Source organism: Stegodyphus dumicola, chromosome 1 (genome assembly GCF_044657685.1).
Source record: "Stegodyphus dumicola isolate Sdum_Otavi_A_Nest chromosome 1, ASM4465768v1".
Taxonomy (NCBI): domain Eukaryota; kingdom Metazoa; phylum Arthropoda; class Arachnida; order Araneae; family Eresidae; genus Stegodyphus; species Stegodyphus dumicola.
In genome coordinates this window covers 253,250,555-253,270,001 of record NC_140768.1, presented here as the reverse complement: position 1 = coordinate 253,270,001, position 19,447 = coordinate 253,250,555, and the positions used below count along the sequence as shown (strand labels likewise).

At 34.8% G+C, this 19,447-nt stretch overlaps 1 protein-coding gene across 1 annotated transcript in view; it reads right to left on the bottom strand.

The window, feature by feature from the left end:
* LOC118196122 (cytochrome P450 4V2-like) overlaps window positions 1–19,447 on the bottom strand; it is a 43,229-nt gene that overhangs the window by 4,346 nt on the left and 19,436 nt on the right. Inside the window, exons 6-8 of the mRNA XM_035367523.2 lie at window positions 11,309–11,482; window positions 6,231–6,297; window positions 2,537–2,716 (exon numbers count right to left, since the gene is read on the bottom strand). Coding sequence (XP_035223414.2) covers window positions 2,537–2,716; window positions 6,231–6,297; window positions 11,309–11,482 — 421 coding nt within the window. The remainder of the gene's footprint in view (window positions 1–2,536; window positions 2,717–6,230; window positions 6,298–11,308; window positions 11,483–19,447) is intronic.

The window sequence follows — 19,447 nt, the reverse complement described above, 5'->3', positions numbered from 1 at the left end:
ATGCTACGAAATTTTTTAATGAAATGTTTTCTATTTTTGGCACACAGGAAGGGGCGCAAATTCTTCAGTTGTCCCCGGGCGCCTGGAATCCTAGCTACGCCACTGCTGGTGTGCAAAAATTAAGGACGAGACGGTTTTTTTCAATATAACTTTGTACAAAAGCTTTCCAAATCAACACATTTAATACCGTAAGATCCCCAATACGTAAGGACATGAGTAATGTAAGCAACACTTACTAAAAGAGAAATCAGAGGGATAAAAAGAAGCTTTATTGAAAAAGTAGCATGGAGCGCAATGCGACTGAAGGCCGAAACATCCCTGTGATGGGAGTCCAGCAAGAAACATCCGGTCTTTAATAGGGGATATGATCTCCCCTGACTGCTAGGCAGGTTTCACAGCGTCTGCCCATGCTGAGAATGAGGGTGTCAATGAGTTGTTGAGGCATTACTGCCATTCGTCTTGCAGCGCCAATTGAAGCTCCGGAATCGTTACTGGTTGTAAGGTACGAGCTGCCAAGCGTCTGCCTAGAAAATTCCATACATGCTCGATGGGATTGAGATCCGGAGATCGTGCCGGCCAATCCATACGTTCAATATCCTCACTCTCTAAGAGCTGTTCGGCAGCTACTGTGCGATGACATGGTGCATTGTCGTCCGTGAAAAGGAACTGCGGACCCATAGCGCCTCTAAAAAGACGCACATATGGAAGAAGAATCTCGTTACAATAACGGGTCCCGTTGACTGAACCTGCGTCGAAGATGTGAAGGTCTGTACGACTACCAAGCATGATGCCTCCCCAAACGAAAACACCGCCACCTCCATACCCGTCCCTTTCAATGATGTTCGAGGGAGGATTGCGGCTTCCCCGCTCTCTCCAGATGAGTATGCGATGAGAATCGCTACTCAGACTGAATCTGCTCTCATCTGTAAAGAGTACTCGTCCCCATTCATTGTCTCTCCAATTCCGGTGTTCCCGGCACCACAGAGAACGCCTTTTCCAATGGGCAGGCGTTAGAGGTACACACCGTACAGGGCGTCGTGCAAACAGACCACCACCGTGCAGTCTTCTGGCCACGATAAAACGCGATATCGGTTGTCCAGTCGCCTGTGTCGTGTGTCTAATGATTTCTCCCGCTGTCTGCCGCCTGTTTCTTCTGGCAATATACCGGTCACCTGCGGGTGTGATTCCTCGTGGACAACCACTACTAAACCCCCGGATAGCTGTTCCTGTAGTTTGAAATTGTCTCCTAAGTCGTGAAACGATGCTGAGAGCAATTCCGAACTCCGCAGCCACACTTGTCACACTGCGGCCTTCCTCCAACTTCCCAATGATTCGACCTCGGGTAAAAGCATCCAGATGTCGTCTAACAGATTGATTATTCGCCATTTCTCGCTGAGGCAGCAACTCGGTGTGATTTTAACTGCTATACGGCGTGCAATCTCTTTGCCTCTTTGCCAGAAATACTGACCTTACACCGAAAAAATGCTTTATACTACTCAGACACTCCCCCATTACGTCTACCTGCATATCTGCGCATGTGCTACCGTACATCACCTTACTTAATCTCCTGATTGGTTTTTCTGTCCGCTCTGCCTCTTCGTTCAGCTGATATGCTAATTTTTCGACTTCGTCCTTAATTTTTGTACACCAGTGTATGTTCCTGTTTTTTCTTATTGCCTAAATAGTTATGCTTGAAGATGTATGACTTATATTTGTATGTAAGTTATCTCCATTTCGATAATTCAGTGTTTTAATGTCTGTGAAGATTATTACTTTTTGTTATGCTTAAGTTAAGCAAAATTCTCCTATTTTATTAAATTAGTTAGTTTCGTAGTTAATTTCGTAGTTAATTTTTTTTTACTTTTGATTATTTAATGAAAACTGCGCCTGAGGAAACTTACTCATTAGGCTTTCAGTGCTAATATACAAACCAACATAAATATTGGTATGGTAAGGTGGGAATCCTTGCTTTTAAATCTAACCCAAACGGATGTGTCCAGCGGACCTAGTGAAAGATGCCTGTAGCTGTAAGTGACGCCAAACACCGCTGTAAAAAGCATGAATACAGCGCTTCAACTTTCACACTAGAAGCATCATGAAGTGTTGCAATAAAGGTAGAGAGATGACACAGAGAAGACAGAAAGTATTCGAGGATCAGAGCATAATACCTTTGGTACATAATATTTGTCCTTCATGGCATTTGGTCCTCCATCGAAACTGGAAAGTAGCTTTCCCTTTCTCGTAAATGCAATTTGGTCGCCGCTGTAGTGAACACTAAGGAATATTCTCATCGACAATGCAGCTGAATGGCATATGGGTTCTAACCATTCCCGACGAATATATTAAATATCCTGCCATTTGCAAGAAGAATATAAATTTTTACCTCTTTTTTACATTATTGATCCAAAGATTTATAGGAACTATTCTGGAATTAATAAGCTGCATTACAATTAAAAAAATGCGTATTCGTATTACTTTACTTTCTTATTGCGTTCCATACCCGAGCTATTATTGTAAAATAAAATTTAAATTTTACCTATGCAGTTTCTTGGACCAGCAGAAAATGGGATATAGGCAAAAGGATGACGATTAAGAGAATTTTCTGGTAGGAAACGATCGGGATCAAACTTTTCGGAATCTGGGAAAACATCTTTGTCACGATGAAGTTGGTAAGTTAATACTATACATGAAGTTCCTTTAGGTATTGTGTAACCACCTAAAAATAAGAAGTACATATCCATAATCTTTAAAAGAAAAGAACTTTAGAAATAAAACAGAAAATTTTGCGTTAATATTATTATTTTTACAAATTAAAGAAAGTTGATTTTATATTTTGCTAACTTAGTTCTTGCCTACATTTCAATATTTAAGACATTGCTTTTACGAAAAATATTATTATACAATTGTTTAATAGTGATGTTACTGGATACATCATTGTTAAACAACATGCGTCCTGATTTACGCTGGGAAAAATGGGACATGTAACTCCGGGTTACCATATTCAGGGGGATCTCTAATTTCTTCCAAAATATGTCACATTTTAAGTAATTGTTTTCAATTTTAAGGTTTTAAAAGCATATAAGGTACTTTCTGATTATCCCCACTTTTCAGTTTCAACTGTCGGTAGAATTGGCCGTTTCTGGTATATTTTTGAATGTGTACGCGATAATAAACAATCAACGCATGTATGTACCACATAACATGTTTGAGTACAAGCAGATTTACACATTTTATATGTAACTATAATTTTGCTAAACAGTATTCACCGACTATAAACAACATCGCACTGCCGTTACTCGTGTAACAGGAAATCAGCGTGATCATGGGCTTTAACGATAAATGATGAGCGTTGGTTCGATTATCCTTCGATGCTGTCTCCTTTGTTAAAAGTCAACATAATCTTCCGATTTCATTTAATTTTGACAGTTTATCTAAATTGACCCAACTAAGCCACATCAATGACTTAGATTTGACTGTTAATATTTATAAACCACCGATTACTAAGACGTAGATGATCAATGATCAATAACTTTGACCACTACCGTGTCCTTCAGTTTAATTTCTTTTTTAAAATTCATTCAAATTTCACTGCTCTATATTGGTGACCTATGAGCTGACCTCAAGTAAACTACAACCAATACGTTACTGATGATCTTGAAAAACACTGGTGACCAGCAGCTTTGACGGGCATCAGTTATGCTTCGAATTTATTTTAACTCAAATATTTGTCATATATTCCACATTTTCAATATATTCCATATTTCCAATATTCCACACTATAAACCTAAGGAATAGCCTCAACTGATCCGCGACTGATAGTCAGTGACCTTTCTCTTTGAAATGCACCGGTATGCTTCGATTATATTTTAATTTACTGTATTGGCCATCATCATTAAACTAGTTAATCTCAACTGACCCTCAACCTATAAATAACCAATGAATTTAGTACTGGTGTTCATCAGCCTTGAAAGATATGTACGTATTTAAAATAATTTTTTATTTGATGTCCAATTTATTGCATTGCCACACTTTGGTGGAATTACTTTAAATGACCCTGAATCTATACGCCACATACGACCAACAGCCTTCAAAGAAAATATGCACCGATAAATAATTTTAATTAAAAATAGATATATTTTTAATTATTTTTTTTTAAATTCAGGACTGGTACGCTGATTGATTCTAAATGACTCTAGACTTGTCGGTCATTAGTGACCTTAACAAGCACTGACCGGCAGTACTGGTTAACAGCCATACATCAACCTCAACGTACTCTGACTTAATTTTAATTAAAATAGGAGTTACTGCGCTGTCCCACAGTGGTGACCTACGGCTTGACCTCACACGACTTTCAATCAGTAGATCACCAATAATCAATTCCCATCATATACACCAGTATGTTCAGATTTAATTTAAAGTACCTTCTATATATAATCTTACAGCATTTCCCACACTGGCCATCTATGGGTTGACAGTAAATGACCCTCAAATGCATTGATGATCCTGTAGGTTATAGCTGAGAAACACTCTTGAAAGGCATTAAATTCCTTCGATTTATTTATTTTAAAATGCATTAAAATTTATTGTACTGCTACACATTGGTGATTTATGGATTGATGTCCAACGACTGTCACTTGTGACCAAAAGACTTGACGAGCAATGGTGTGTTTCCATTTAACTTTAATTTATGTGTGCGTTTAAATTTACTGCACCAAGGCTTATTGGTGACCTGTGAGTTGATTGCATGTGACTCCCGACTATCAGGTTACCATTGAGTAGTAACAGCTTTGAGTAGCATGATTGTGCTTGGATTTAATTTCAATTTTATATGCATATTAAAATAATCTAACTAAATTATATACTTTAGTTAGACTTTTAGACATAATGATAATTTATAGTATACCTGATTTACAGCTAATTTTTATTAACATATAATAGAGAATTTGACTATTAAAAGACGTTTCTAGCGCCATATATTCTGTGTCTTGCATAGAATAATTTTTGTTTTAATTTCTAGAGTTTTTTTCTTTTATCCTATCAAATAACTGAACTATAATCTGATTACCACTAAGGCCGGCAATGGGGAACGAGCGGCCGTAATTCTGCATGAGCCGATGTACGTGATTTAATGTTTGTTTTTATTAAATATTTATGTTTTTTAGTTTTTAATAAATGTATTTAAAATACCAAATACCAAATCAATATTTCGTGAAACAAAAGTCTCTGAATGGCTTCATAAAAGTGTTAGTAAGTCCTAAGGGATATTTTAACGCAAATTCGATTCATATTTTATTACATTTTCATTTAAACATAGATTCATTATTAGAATTAAATTTTGTTAAGATGATCCATTTAACTCCATAAAATTTAAAAATACAGTTATTTTCCTTATATTTCCAGTTTGAGTTTTACTTTTGCTTTAGTTAGGCAAAAGCAACAATTTCGACGTAAAGAAGATCTAAATTTTTAAAGTTCCGTATAATATTGCCATAAATCCTTATCAGCAGCATGGTCCTTGAGGACGGCACTCTTAACATTGAGCAACCGAAGAAAGCAAATTGTATTCCAAGAAATACAGTTTTGCTACAGAATTTAGATTTCAAGGATAATAGAAGTCATTGTAGAGATTTATAATTGCTAACCATTATGCCATATCGAAAGCATCCTTAAAATCCAGTGTAATCAAATACTTGATATTTTGCTCTAAAAATGTGTCTAACATAACGAACAATTTTTGAAACAACGTTAATAGTATTTTGCCGAGAGTTATACTCAAAAGTGAGAGTTCAAAAATACACTGATTCGTGACTCCACAGGCTACAGTTTCTATTCGAGAGAGAAAAAATATTTAAAAAGTCATCTACGTAATATTTAGCATTTCATATAATACCGGTTATACGCTTTTCATATAATACCACCTATGTAACGTTTATTATCTATAACCGTTTATATCTATTTCCGTTATTATCTATTAACGTTTATTACCCACTACCACCTATTACCGTTTTGTACATAAACATGAACTAAAAATTTACTTTTCTGAGAAAGAGTAATGTTACATCAAGAAATACTGGAAGAAATAAGATTATATATTATTTTTATATAGCTTAAAAATATAATACATACAAATGCTTCATAAGAAAAAATTGAATTTAATTAAATAAATTTAATTTAAATAAATTAATTAAATTTAAAATTAAATTTAAATACAAATTTAATTAAATACGTACAAATGCTGGTATCCTCATCAACTTCCCTTCCTATCATAGGTATAGAAGGATACAGCCTCTGGGATTCCTAAATTCAAACACGAAATCAATTAATTCTTAAAAATATAGTAAGTTTTATTATTTTTGCATTGATTTAAATTCGGGGTATATTATTAAAATTAAGGTTTTGTTGGTATCTGATCTGTTTCAGTGGACACCTGGTGATGCACATGCTAGGAGCTAAAAATTTCGAGATTGGATGCGCAAGAGAGTGTAGAAATGTTGGCATTTAATAAGCAGTACTTGTTCTGTGTATCTTTCGACTAATGTATATTATACATCGTATAATGGAACCCTATGAAATGCTGAAGCAATGGTATACGGATAACATTTAACCCCTTACCCTACGATTTAGATTCGAAGATGTTGGGCCGAAATTGTTCGAAGATTTTGGGCCGAAATCGATGTTGGGCCGAACAAGCTCGCGCAGCTTTCGGGACATTTGCACGACTTGTGTAACAAGCTAATCCGGGCAATCGTAAACATGACAGGCATCGCCCCTGGTAGGGCGGTCGCGGTTTGTAGATAGCACAGACAAGGCTCGTGATGTATTTCTATTATCTCTTCGTATCGGGATCAGTTTCTAGTTGTTCTTGGTCGCATTCGCACGTCGAAATTTACGTTCATAAATTCTAGAGAAGCAACCCCACAAGATATTCTCTGGAAAAGGTTATGTCTCTGGTTAGGTTTGGCCCGACCGTCTTACGCAGGCTATGCCCGTCATTGTAGGTTAAGGGGTTAAGTCTCGTTAAAATCTCCTCGAATTGTATCAATATTTTGAGTATTTTAAGAAAATCGATGATGATGAAAGCAGTCGTCGACTAATCATACGAAATAATAGGAAAATTTCAAAAGCTTCTGATAATATTTATAAGAATTAACAAAGGCCAAAAAAGTTGTCATTATTAGGCTATCATAGACTACTTGTCAACGGGTACTGATATAGGATTTCAACATCCACCGGTTTATGCATTCTGTCATATTCCTAAAATTTATTCTTTCATACGACTTGACTGAAAACTAGTTAGGTTAAGGGATGACATCGCAGACAATATCACAAATATTGTGGACAAAACCCATAGAGAAATCCTATTAAGAACCTTTTTCGACTGAAGCAACAAGTTGTCATAAACTACGTAGATGATAGTAAGTCTTCCAAGCTAGCATATTTCTCGCAAAAATATCTCGCAAAGGACCATGTTAGAAATAATTTTTTGAAGTCCACATAACGTTCACCTTGAATCTTAGTTTTGGATCGATCAATCATCTCTACTATTATCCAGCAGTCTTTCCATCACAGTTCCATAGTACAGCATTTCTGATCAAGTAAAAAATCTCTTATCATTCTGCATATGTCGTATTCAAATTACATAATATCCCATTCTTCTGTACTTCCGCATTCATTTCACTTTCATCTTGTACCATCTGCCATCTTCCGCAGTCATTCTTCGCACGACCTGCTTTTTTGTGAGCGTGCATGACAAATTAAGGAGATCTGATTTTCCAGCCCGGGACAACCGAAAAGCACAGGCCTGTGGTTAAACTGAAGGGCATATCAAAGATTGACCTCTAGATGAGTTTTGAAGATTCCTATAAAAACTAGGCAGAAATGGAAATTCCTATAAAAGGATCGAAGATTACAACGACATAACGTTATTACCTAGAAACGTATGGACATAATCCCCGAAATTCTGATTCTTACAATATAGAGTGTTTCCAGACTAATACAATATACATAGTAGTGTTATATTCCAATACATACTAATATATTATACGCTACACAGAATTCTTACGATGGCGATACGTCTGCATAAAAAGTGGCCTTCGCAATTTTGAACAGCTTTAGTAAGAGTTCTTCATCTCAGTACTTACTGATGTTTCTACGTATGGACTTCAATTGTACTTTTTGTTCTTAGCATTATTTTGCATTTCATGTAATTCTGATTCATCATACAAAGCAGTTATTAATATTTATTCATCTTTATTTAGGTTTTGTTTCGATGTACATACCCCTCCTGTTTTCTTGTTCCGTTGGATAATGTGGGTCTGTTGAAACAGAAAGCGCCTTTTTTCACATAATCACTACTCTTATGATTGCAAAGCAAGATGTTTGTTTCAGTGGGCTGTATCACCCTTTAGCGTACGTTATATTAATTTAGAAACACAGTAAATGTTTAATATTTAGAAGCGTAGTAAATGTTTATGCTTAACGTCAGTAAATGTTTTGTACAAGGTTATTGTTTCTATGGAAAAGAAAAGAATGGGATTCTAAGTTAACATCTGAGTTAATTATGCCTTCAAAATAAATTCATAGTCATTCCAATGTTTTTATCTATTAAAATGTTTTCAAATATACTCTTAACTAACATCTTTACAAATAATGACAGAAATAAGTAGTTCATGAATTTACGTAAGTGTTATAATTATAGAAATAATTCTGCTTTTATTTTACATGTCCTGCATACCGTCAAAAACACTTCTGATTTTTTTCAATTATATTGCATCAGTAAATTATCGTCTTTTAAACCGTTAGGTGCCTTTATTACTAACGGACTCTGTAAGAGAGAATGATTTATGGAGAAACTCTTGCAGAGCTAAAAAATGTCTTAATCCGTGAAACAACTGGTTACTTTTAATATACGAGAAAAAAGCATTTCAGCAATCATAAATTATTTCAACAATTGGTAGATAATTTCCAAGTAGCAGTTTTCTATCTTTTATAGATTCTTATAAACTCTGCTATTGACTGATTCGAATATCAGCTCTTTCACGTTACTGATAGTGCTACGTTTCTTGCTTGCATTTCTTTTGAAAGAAATTTTAGTAGATTTTAACGTTGCTGTCATAACTAATTTCATCTTAGTTGGTTTAGTTAGCTAGGAATTATATTTCTCGCTACTACATATGCAATCCCAGGAAAGACGCCTGAAAGCGGAAAAAAGAAAAAAGACAGAAGCCATAAAATGCTAAATTTGTCGTCACTCAAAATCTAACCCACTGAAAGATCCGAAGCGTCTTGTCGGATAAAACAGTACAATACGACCAGGTTTCAAGCTGCGTCCTACTATGTCAAGAAAGGGGTACATGGATAAGCCATTGTCTATTCGTCATTTTGATTGACAAATCTCGCTGTTTAGTATTGCATCCTGAATCGTTTTAGAAGTAGTTGTTAGGGAGAAAGGTTGTCCGTTGTATGGGTATTAGTAACAACCAATATGGCGCAGCATACGTCATACTGATAAAGATAGTTTTAATTTCTCTGTGACACTTTGAATAACCATACATTAAGCGTGATGTTCAAGCTACTCCTTGCCTGGCGATTCTGAGATTTCTATTGCAAGCTATCAGGTCATGGACGGGTCAGTAATTGGTGTTTCAAATGTCCAGATGATAGCTTTGCGTTTGATAAGTTTGTTGAATTCGTTTGTTAGTTTGCAATGTAGCTTATCGCTTATCTTATGTAGCCTATCGATTATCTTATACATTTTTATATCTTGCGCTGAACTTTGGTTAATTTAAGTAATTTGGTTTCTTCAACTTTGAAGGAAACGCGTATTGTTATAATGACGTATGCGTTATTTCGGTCAATCATCTAAATATGCACAAAACTGAAGCAAAATTTCCTATAAAAATTCTGTTTCATCTCAAAAAGCCAGTAGAAATATGAGATGTTTATTTATGAGCTGTCATTCAGCAAAATATTGCAATGAATTATTGAAAAAATTTTATAAGTGCAAAATATTCTGGTTAGGAATGAACCTAGGGATGATTTTCCCGCTTTTTTTAATGTCAATAAAACTTAAACTTCAAAGGAAAACTGATCGTATATGCTTATACTGCGACACCGACAACAGCTTATTTGAAAAGGAAAATCAAAGAAAAATTGCCTATATCTTTTAGTATATGGTAAATGACGCCGTTAAGTCAGTATGTAGGGTCTACCTTAGTTCAATTAACCAAATATTCAAATTTTTGTTATCTTTTCTGAGCTCCTCAACTTCCCCTTGCATTTCCTTCCTAGCATGCTAATTTAAAGTTAAGTAAGTATTTAAATGGGTGAATCTTGGAGTATATCCAGAGCATGTTTTCGCTAGCCAGCGCACATTATGGATCTGTCCTTGCTGTTACGCGGAGTTGCTGATACGTCTTTTGGCGATTTAAATAATTATCACGCCGAGTAGGTGGTCGAGTCAACCTAATTAGTCTTAACTTAAGGTGCTAGTCCAGCACTACTCTTTAGACTTGAATTTATGGCGTAACGATCCTTAAGTTCCACGGCAAGTTGTCGGTGTTATTGTAAAACACGAAGTACTTGTCTTTCTGTTCATAGATGATAAAGGGTTATTTTTCACACCTCTTCTGTGCTGGTATTATTGCCAGCACTCGCCTATGCGAGAAGTCGCCAGGTTCTTCAGAAGGATCTAGTAGAGTTTATATGACCAAACAAAAAAAGTTCCATTAAGTATTACAAGGCATCATAGTTTACAGGTATTGTTATAAGTAAAGATTGGAACTAAAAATTGTTTTGGAAATAATTACTACTAATATAAGAATTTTATTTTTGATATTACACATGCTCATTAAAATGCAAACTATGATTTAGTTTCTTTCCTTTATTTTTATGGAAAGGCCTTTGAGGAAAATAAATTATAGCAACTGAAGATAAATTATTACCATCGCAATAAAAATTATGCGTACTACTACGCACACTTTAACTCTCAAAACAAGAAAACTGATTTACCAATAATTAATGACACAAACAAAATATTCCACAGAGGCATGTTATAGAGCTTACGTAATATTTTAACGTTGGAAACGTTCGTAACATATTCCAAATAAATTCTTTGCATTACACTGTAGTAAACTTACATTACTATAGAGCGTCGTAAAATGCCATGATAACCTATCAATTCTGTGAGCTGTTGCCTATTTTGAGGCGTAAAGCATTTAATTTTAGCTTTCAGATTTATAATAGTGCATAATTTATGTCAAACTGGGTATTTCTAAGACTATTTCAAGTTGAAAAAATGTTTTCATACCTTTAGAACACACTCGAGGTAATTCATGCCATTAAGGTCGTCAACAGTTACGGGCCTTTCAGTGTCATTTCCAAATATCCTGTCCGTTTCTTCGTGAAGTTTTGATTGGACGTCTTTGTGAAGTCCTATTAGATACAAAGCCCAACTTATTCCCATAGAAGTAGTATCGTGACCCTAAATTAACATTCAATAAATAGTTAAAATATTCTAAAAGTTTCGAAAATAGTTGTTAATTCATCATTCACTCATTAAAGAAATATTAAACAAATACAAAAATCATTATTTGTTATACGATTTGCTTTTAACTACTCGAAAAAGCAAGCATGGTTATGCTTTGTTTTATGAGGATATTATGGAGCATAAAGGGAGATCCAAAAGTAAGTTAATTAAAAAATTCATGCTTTAGTGATCTTGAAAAAATTAAAAAGCAAACAAATTAGAAGGTTTTTTTAGAAGAGTTTTAATATGCAAACATCTTAATTACACTCATGTTCAATAAACGGGTACTAATTTTGAAACATTGCAAATGGTTCCTTTTCTCTGTTTTTATAAAATGAAGAATTTGTTATATGAATTCCTTGTATAGCCCAAAATTGTGAACACAGCATCAGCATCTGTTTGCCTTTCCATGCTAGGAATAATGTGTCATCATAATGTTGACACTTTACAATTACAGTTTGGAAATACAATCCACGAATTTTCTCAAACAAAAATGGTCTTATCGCAAAAGTTGAAGCTATTCTGCATAAAAAAGATGGGGTTTGGGCTGATATAGTTCAAGCTTCTACATACACACTTGAATTTTCCATCGCCTATATTCCGAAATTGTAAGTGCTTACTGAAAAGCCTTAGCTGAAAGGTCAAAAGGCTTCATCTGTCCAAAAGAAATTTAGAAGATAATTGCCATTCTCTATAATTTTATAAAACAGCCATGTCTGTGCTACTAAGAAGCTGTATAATTAAGTTTAGATTTTGTATCAGTTAATGGATAGATTGTTTTTGCTGTTCGTGGATTATAACAGAAAATAAAAAAATGATAATTATAAGGAAGATTTCACAGAAAGATAATTTTTGATATAGCTATTAAGTCAGACCTGTGAAACTTTATATTTAACTGTCATTGTAAATAATTTTGACGTGAAATAAAATAAAAACTGAGCAGTTAAATGCAATTTTTGTATTGAAATTAATATTTCGAGTAAATCATACCCATCCGCTAATTAACAATAAATTTTCTTCGTTAATTTGAAAGATGATTTATGTAAAACATCCTTCTATCTGTGTCAAAATGACTAAAAGGAGTTTTAGGAATGATATTAAGATCTGCTTGTACTTACTGCAATAAATGGTGAATACAAACTGATAAAAATTGGGTAAGAATTTAGATACAACTAGTCTCTGAAATAATTAGCACACCAGTAAATATGTTATAATGCAACAAATAATGATAATTCGACTTGAAGGTAATTTACATTTCTGAGTTAGTGTTTCTTAATATTTGTGCCTTGAAGAGCAATCAGATGTGTCGTAAAAGTTTTGAACTTAAGTCCTTAACTAAAACTTTATTTTTCAGTTTTCGTGCAAGCATTATGCAATTTTTTGCAATGCACTTTTAATTAATGCATCAAGGCATAAGATGTTCTACAAATAATTTTCCAAAATTTTTGTGTTTTATAATATTATTATGACGCAATATAATTGGTAAATAATTATCTGACTTATGAAATTAAAGCTGAGTCGAAAGAGGCATGGCATTAAACGTGCGTATTTTCAGTCACCACCATAGTCGCAAAAATACATGGCAAGTTTATCCGGAATAAATAAGAAACAGTCTGTCCTGAACCATGAATCACGAGTTAACTTATGACAATTATTTTCGAGAGGTTCTGAAGAATCGAGTTAACTCGGAATAATTAGGCAAGCAGTTAAACACGCATTGAAAAATTTCCCTTCTTTTCAACCTCGCAATTGCGCAGATCAGTATTATTTAAAATGAAAGTAGTAAAATCTAAGCAAAGAAGCTGGCTAGTACATTTTGAATATAATTTGAGCTTAGTGTTTCAAACAAAGGGCCTTGTCTTGACAAACTCAAGATCACACACAGCATAACAACAGGTGTATCGTGCATACACAGCATAGCAAAAGGTTTATTATTTAATGCGATTACAAATGCTCATGTGTAGAATTTCCCTTAGTTCAATTAACCAATAATTCAAATTTTTGTTATCTTTTCTGAACTCCTCAACTTCCCCTTGCATTTCCTCCCTAGCATGCTAATTTAAAGTTAAGTAAGTATTTAAATGGGTAAATCTTGAAGTTTATTCAGAGCGTGTTTTCGCTAGCTGGCGCACGTTACGCATCTGTCCTTTCTGTTACGCGGAGCTGCTGATACGCCTTTTTAGTCATTTAAATAATTATCACGTCGGGTAGGTTGTTGAGACAACCTAGTTAGCCTTAATGTGGCTAGAGGAAGGAAAATCCTATACATGTATTAATCAAAATTCCTACTGGAGCTCAACGAGGAAACAATCAGCTTCCTCTGATTATTATGTTGTCTAGAAAGGGCAAAAATTACAGAAATAATAATAATAATAAACGAAAATTCAAAGTACTGTGTCTCAATATTATGTATGTTCAATGAATTCATCAACAGAAAACGATTTAAGTTTGAAGCTACTAGTGAGGGTGTTGAAACTAAATAACGTTTGCATAATCCGAGTTCAGAAAACAAAACATTTATTTTACATATTTTAAAGAAATAACGTTCTGAAACAACATGTTTCATCTACACAATCAATCGACGCTCTCACCAGAGCATTACGCCATCAAACTTGGCACACATCCAAAAGTTCAAATTGAAGAATTACAGAAGCGTTGTTGCCACACAAGAAAAGACATATAGTTACAACTTCACACAATAATAAAACAAAAACACACTTTTGAAAAATAGACAATAATAATAAAAATAGTAATAATAAAATTCTTAACAATATTTTCTCGATTATGCAACATCCTCCCCCCTTTTTGAGTCAGTGGCAAACGACTCAAAAACATATGTTATCCTATTAAAAAGGTCTAGTACATTAGGCTTCTTAACAAGCCGTCCTGACGACGTAAATTTCTGTTTTATATGCTGTACGTCAGTCTGATCGTTTTTCTTATCGTCGTTAACGTTAGGCTCTTCAACTAAATAATTTTCACTTAGTTGTATCTCTAGTGGATAAATACGCTGAACGGGCCTTATGAAAATCCCATTCTGAGTTTTTAGTTTAACTGTTCGAACTTTGCCATCCCGACCAGGAATTTTCTCTATAATTTTACCCAAAGGCCAATACAAGCGTTTTTTGAAATCATCGCCTATTAAGACTATCTCCCCAATTTTAGGCAACCGGGTTACTTTATTTTGTGGTTGTTTCATTATTAATTGCCCCAAATGTTCTTTTCGGAAACGGTTCCTTAAATCTTTAAGAAGTTTTGTGCGGTATTTAATTCTTCTAAAAAAATGCTGAGAGTCAATTTTATCTATATCTGCTACATTCGAAGTACAATTTTCAATTAAAAACATTGACGGAGTTAAAGGGATAGCATCTTCAGAGTTCTCCGAAATATATGTTAAAGGTCGAGAATTAATTACCGACTCACAATTGCAAATTAAGGTTTCCAGTTCTTCATAAGATAAAACCGATTTTCCCAAAGAACGTCTTAAAAGTTCTTTAACCATGCGAACTAGCCGTTCCCACCAACCTCCCCACCAGGAGGCTGTTGGTGGATTGAATTTCCATACTATTCTCTTTATTTTTGCCTCATTCTCTATTATGTCCCAGTTAAGTTTAGACATTTCGTTATACGTTCCTCGGAAGTTAGTCCCATTGTCAGAATAAATAGTTCGTGGTCTGCCACGTCTGGCTATGAATCGTCTTAAAGCCAAAAGAAAAGATTCTGTTGATAACGAAGTCACCAGTTCTAGATGGATTGCCCTGTACACAGCGCATGTGAAGAGTGCCATCCAAACCTTCTTACCGTCTTTCAAAAACAATGGGCCAGCTAAATCTACTCCCAAAATTTCAAAAGCCCTATAATCTCCTACGCGATCTTCAGGAAGAGGAGTCACTTCGCAAGACATCGGTTTCGCTTTATATCGTTGACATATTACACACCCTTTTAACACATTACGCACAGTTTTACGTTGTTTCAGTATCCAGAATCTTTCTCTTAAAATAGATTGAAGCATTTGAGTTCCAGCATGACAATGTTTCTTATGAACTGACTCAATTAACAATGTAGTAAAGATACATTTACTCGGTAACAAAATTGGTGTTAAAAATTCAGAATTGTCTTTGAGTTCCAATATTCTAGTTTTAACTCTTATAATTTTTTCATTATCAATGAATACATCAAGTGGATTAAGATCCAATGTCAGGGAAATTTGAGCTTTGAACCAACCGAATCAAAACGTTTTCGGAATTTATGATTTCAGCAACAGTTAGTTTAGATTCTTTACACAAATTTGACTTCTTCCTACAGTTAGAAATAAAACGTAACACCCAACCGGTTACACGAATAATTTTCTCATAATCAGAAACTCTTTCTGCATACCAAGGAGTGGTATCCTCTGAAAAGTTAACATTAATAAGTTTTACCTTCCTCTTTTCCAAGTCAGCTTCGCTCGGCTGACAAACAATATTGGTAGGCCAAAATTCAGGGCTTTCTCTTAGCCAGAGAGGTCCCTTAAACCACTCCGAGTTAATCATTTGTTTAGCAGAGCAACCTCGAGATAACACATCTGCTGGGTTCATATTACCAGGCACATGCCTCCATGATTCAGGTTTTGTCAACTTAGTAATTTATTTAACACGATTGCTTACAAAGTTTGACCAATTACCAGGATTTCTGATCCACCATAATGCGACTGTGGAATCACACCATAAAATTACATTTATATCAAAATCATTAAGAGCTTTACAAACAGAATATAATAATCGGGATCCAATGCAACAGGACATTAATTCCAATCTAGGAATCGTCAAATTCTTAATAGGAGCTACTCTAGATTTTGCTCTTAAGAGAGTAATTTTTACACTGCATGAATCAACACTTCTCGCGAAAATACATCCTGCATAAGCATATTTGCAGGCATCGACAAATACATGCAATTCAACTGTTGCAAAGGTTCCAATGAATCGGGGTATTGCCACATTTTTCAACAAAAGTATATCAGATAACCACACAAAAAATTTACTTACAAAATCATGAGGCAATACCTCGTCCCAAGAAAATTTCAACTTCCATGTTTCTTGTAACAAAAGTTTTGGAAGCAAAGTTATTGGTGCAAGTATTCCAATTGGATCAAAAATTGATTGTACAATAGACAGAATCAGTCTCTTAGTTACCTTAGTATCACAAGTTATCATATTTACATTTATATTACACCTTAAAGTATCATTGTCTAAATTCCACAATATTCCTAAAAGAGGTGTGTCCCCAGAATGTTTTGTAATATATTTGGAAGCAACATTGCTCTCCCATCCCCTTAAATTAAATCTGCCTCTCGACATAAGACTTTTGGCCTTTTGAATTAAATCCTCTTGTTTCTCAATATTGTAAACACCCGTAATACAATTATCTACATAGAACGAATTTTTTAATTTGTCAGCCACATCTAAAAAGTCAGATGGACAATTATTCAAGAGATATTTAATAGACGCACCTAGTAGATAAGGGCTGCAGGAAACCCCAAACACTACTCTGCAGTGCCTATACACTATTTCTCCCTCATCACTTGGATAGAAAAATCGCAAGTAATCTCTATCCTTCGGAGAAATTCCTAACTGCAAGAATGCTTTCTCTATGTCTGCACTCAGACCAATAGGAAAAAATCTCATTCTGTCTAAAATATCAGGGACTAATTCTATTAAATTAGGTCCTTTCAATAAACACTGATTCAAAGATGGTTTTCCCTTTTCACAAGATGAAGCTTACCTTAGTGCCTTAGTGCTTTCACTATTCATCTTAATAACCGGTCTGTGTGGTAAAAAGTGGCATTTATTGTTTAATTCCTTTTCCGGAACCTTTTCTATAATATTTAAATTTTCCCACTCTCTAAACACTTCTTGATATTCCTTCAAAGAATTATTTTCTTTTACCTTCTTTATCATTTTTTGATGACGTGTCAAAGCAATGCTTTTATTATCTGATAAATTGGTAGATTCGCATTTCCAGGGTAATTCTAATTCATATCTACCATCGGGCCGAATAGATAATTTATTCTGAAAATCAATCTCGTAGTCGCAATGAAGATTTTTCGTTTTACTATTTTCCGTCGGGTCGGAAATACCCAAAACTTCAAGCTCCCATAAAGATTTCAAAGAAGCATTATTTACATGCAAGGAAAGACTTATTAGGGCATTACCCCTGACAGTATCATTTTCTTTACCCATAACCGTCCAACCCAGTTTTGTTTTGACTGCAGTTAAACCAGAGGGTAATTCTAGGTATTCGTCAGTTAACAGTTTACCAATGACATCTGCACCTATCAATAAATCAATTTCACTTTCCTCGCAAAATGTGTCACTGACCTCAATTTTCCTGCTTTTCAATTCCTCTATAATCTGAGCATTCTTGATTGTTGGAACAAATCCACATATCTTTTTTTCAGAAAAAGCTTCAAAACAACACCTAAAAGTGTTATCTAAACTGCTTATGTCAATAGCAAAAACAGAATGGGTTACAGGCGCAGTTTCCCTCCCCCCAAACAAACCATGAATTACTTTCTCCTGTCGAATAGGATCAGCCTTCATTCGCTTCATAATTTTCTCCCCAACGTATGATCGTTGGGATCCCGAATCCAAGAGAATTCTAATTTTTCTCTCTCGATCTTTAACTTTAATTAGAACACATAAAGTTTGCAAATAAACTTTCTCGCTCTTACTGTTATTAGAAAGGGAAACATCCAACTTAGAGTCATTTTGTTTTACAGAACTAACATTCTGAGGACACATAAATTTTATATGATCACAACTGCAAATGGGGCATTTAATATTGGCTTTACATTGGTTTTTTAAATGGCCAATTCTTAAACATGAAAAACAAACACCTTTCTTTTGTACAAGTTGCCTCTTTTCATTTAAGCTCATATTTTCAGCTTTAAAATACTTAGCACTCATATGAGGCTTACCACAAAATATACAAACATTTTGCTTACCTTTACTGGTTTCATTTGTACTTACCAGCGCGGCAGCTGTTGCTAAATCTGAATTACCTGAAATAACATTTTTATTAAGACGCTTAACAGAATGAGTAAATCCTGATTGTGCTAATCTAATCATTTCTTCCGATTCTACTTCATGCCTCAAAAAACACATTAGTTTTTCAAGCGTTCTTTCAGAACTCTTTTCCTGTCCCTGTTCAGAAGTTCGACTCCGCTCCCAGGCACGTAGAATATTCTCAGGTAGGCACGACTCCACTAAAGGTCCCAAGAAATCAGCAAACTTTTCCTTGGTGCGTCCTAAGCTTTCCAGCGCTCGTAATTTACTTTCTATACTATCATAAAGTACTCCTAAGTCCGACGCCGTTCTGCCTGTTGTAGCATTCTTTGTAACAAGCCCAAGCAAATCTCTTACATAGATCTGCACCAGAAGGTCTTCTCTACCAAATCTTTCTTTCAGCTGCTCGATAGCTTTAGGATAATTCGCGGCGGTAACAGGAAAACTGTTCAAAAGTTGAGCTGCCTTTGAGCCAGGTACTGCACTTTGCACTAAGTACAAAAATTTATCTTCCGGCACAATATCCGCATCTTCATGAATTTTGGAGAATTGGCTCCAAAAGCCTAAAAATTCTCTTGCATCTCCAGAAAATTTTTTCAGTTCAAGTTTAGGAAGTTTGAACTTCCTGTTTTTATTTTCTTTAGGATCCGAAATCGAAACTGAAGCAATATCTGTAGTAACATTCATCGAATTCAATTGTCCAATTTTATTCTGAAGTTTCACCTTTAAAGCTATAAAGGAATCTCTGTATCCTTCAGCCGTATTAAATTCATTCTCGAAATCCGCTTCCTTGGTTTGTTCTAAAACACTGCTTTGAGTACTGTCCAAGCGTTCAAATTTGTCAATTAGTTGCCCCAACAACACTTGCAATCTCTCA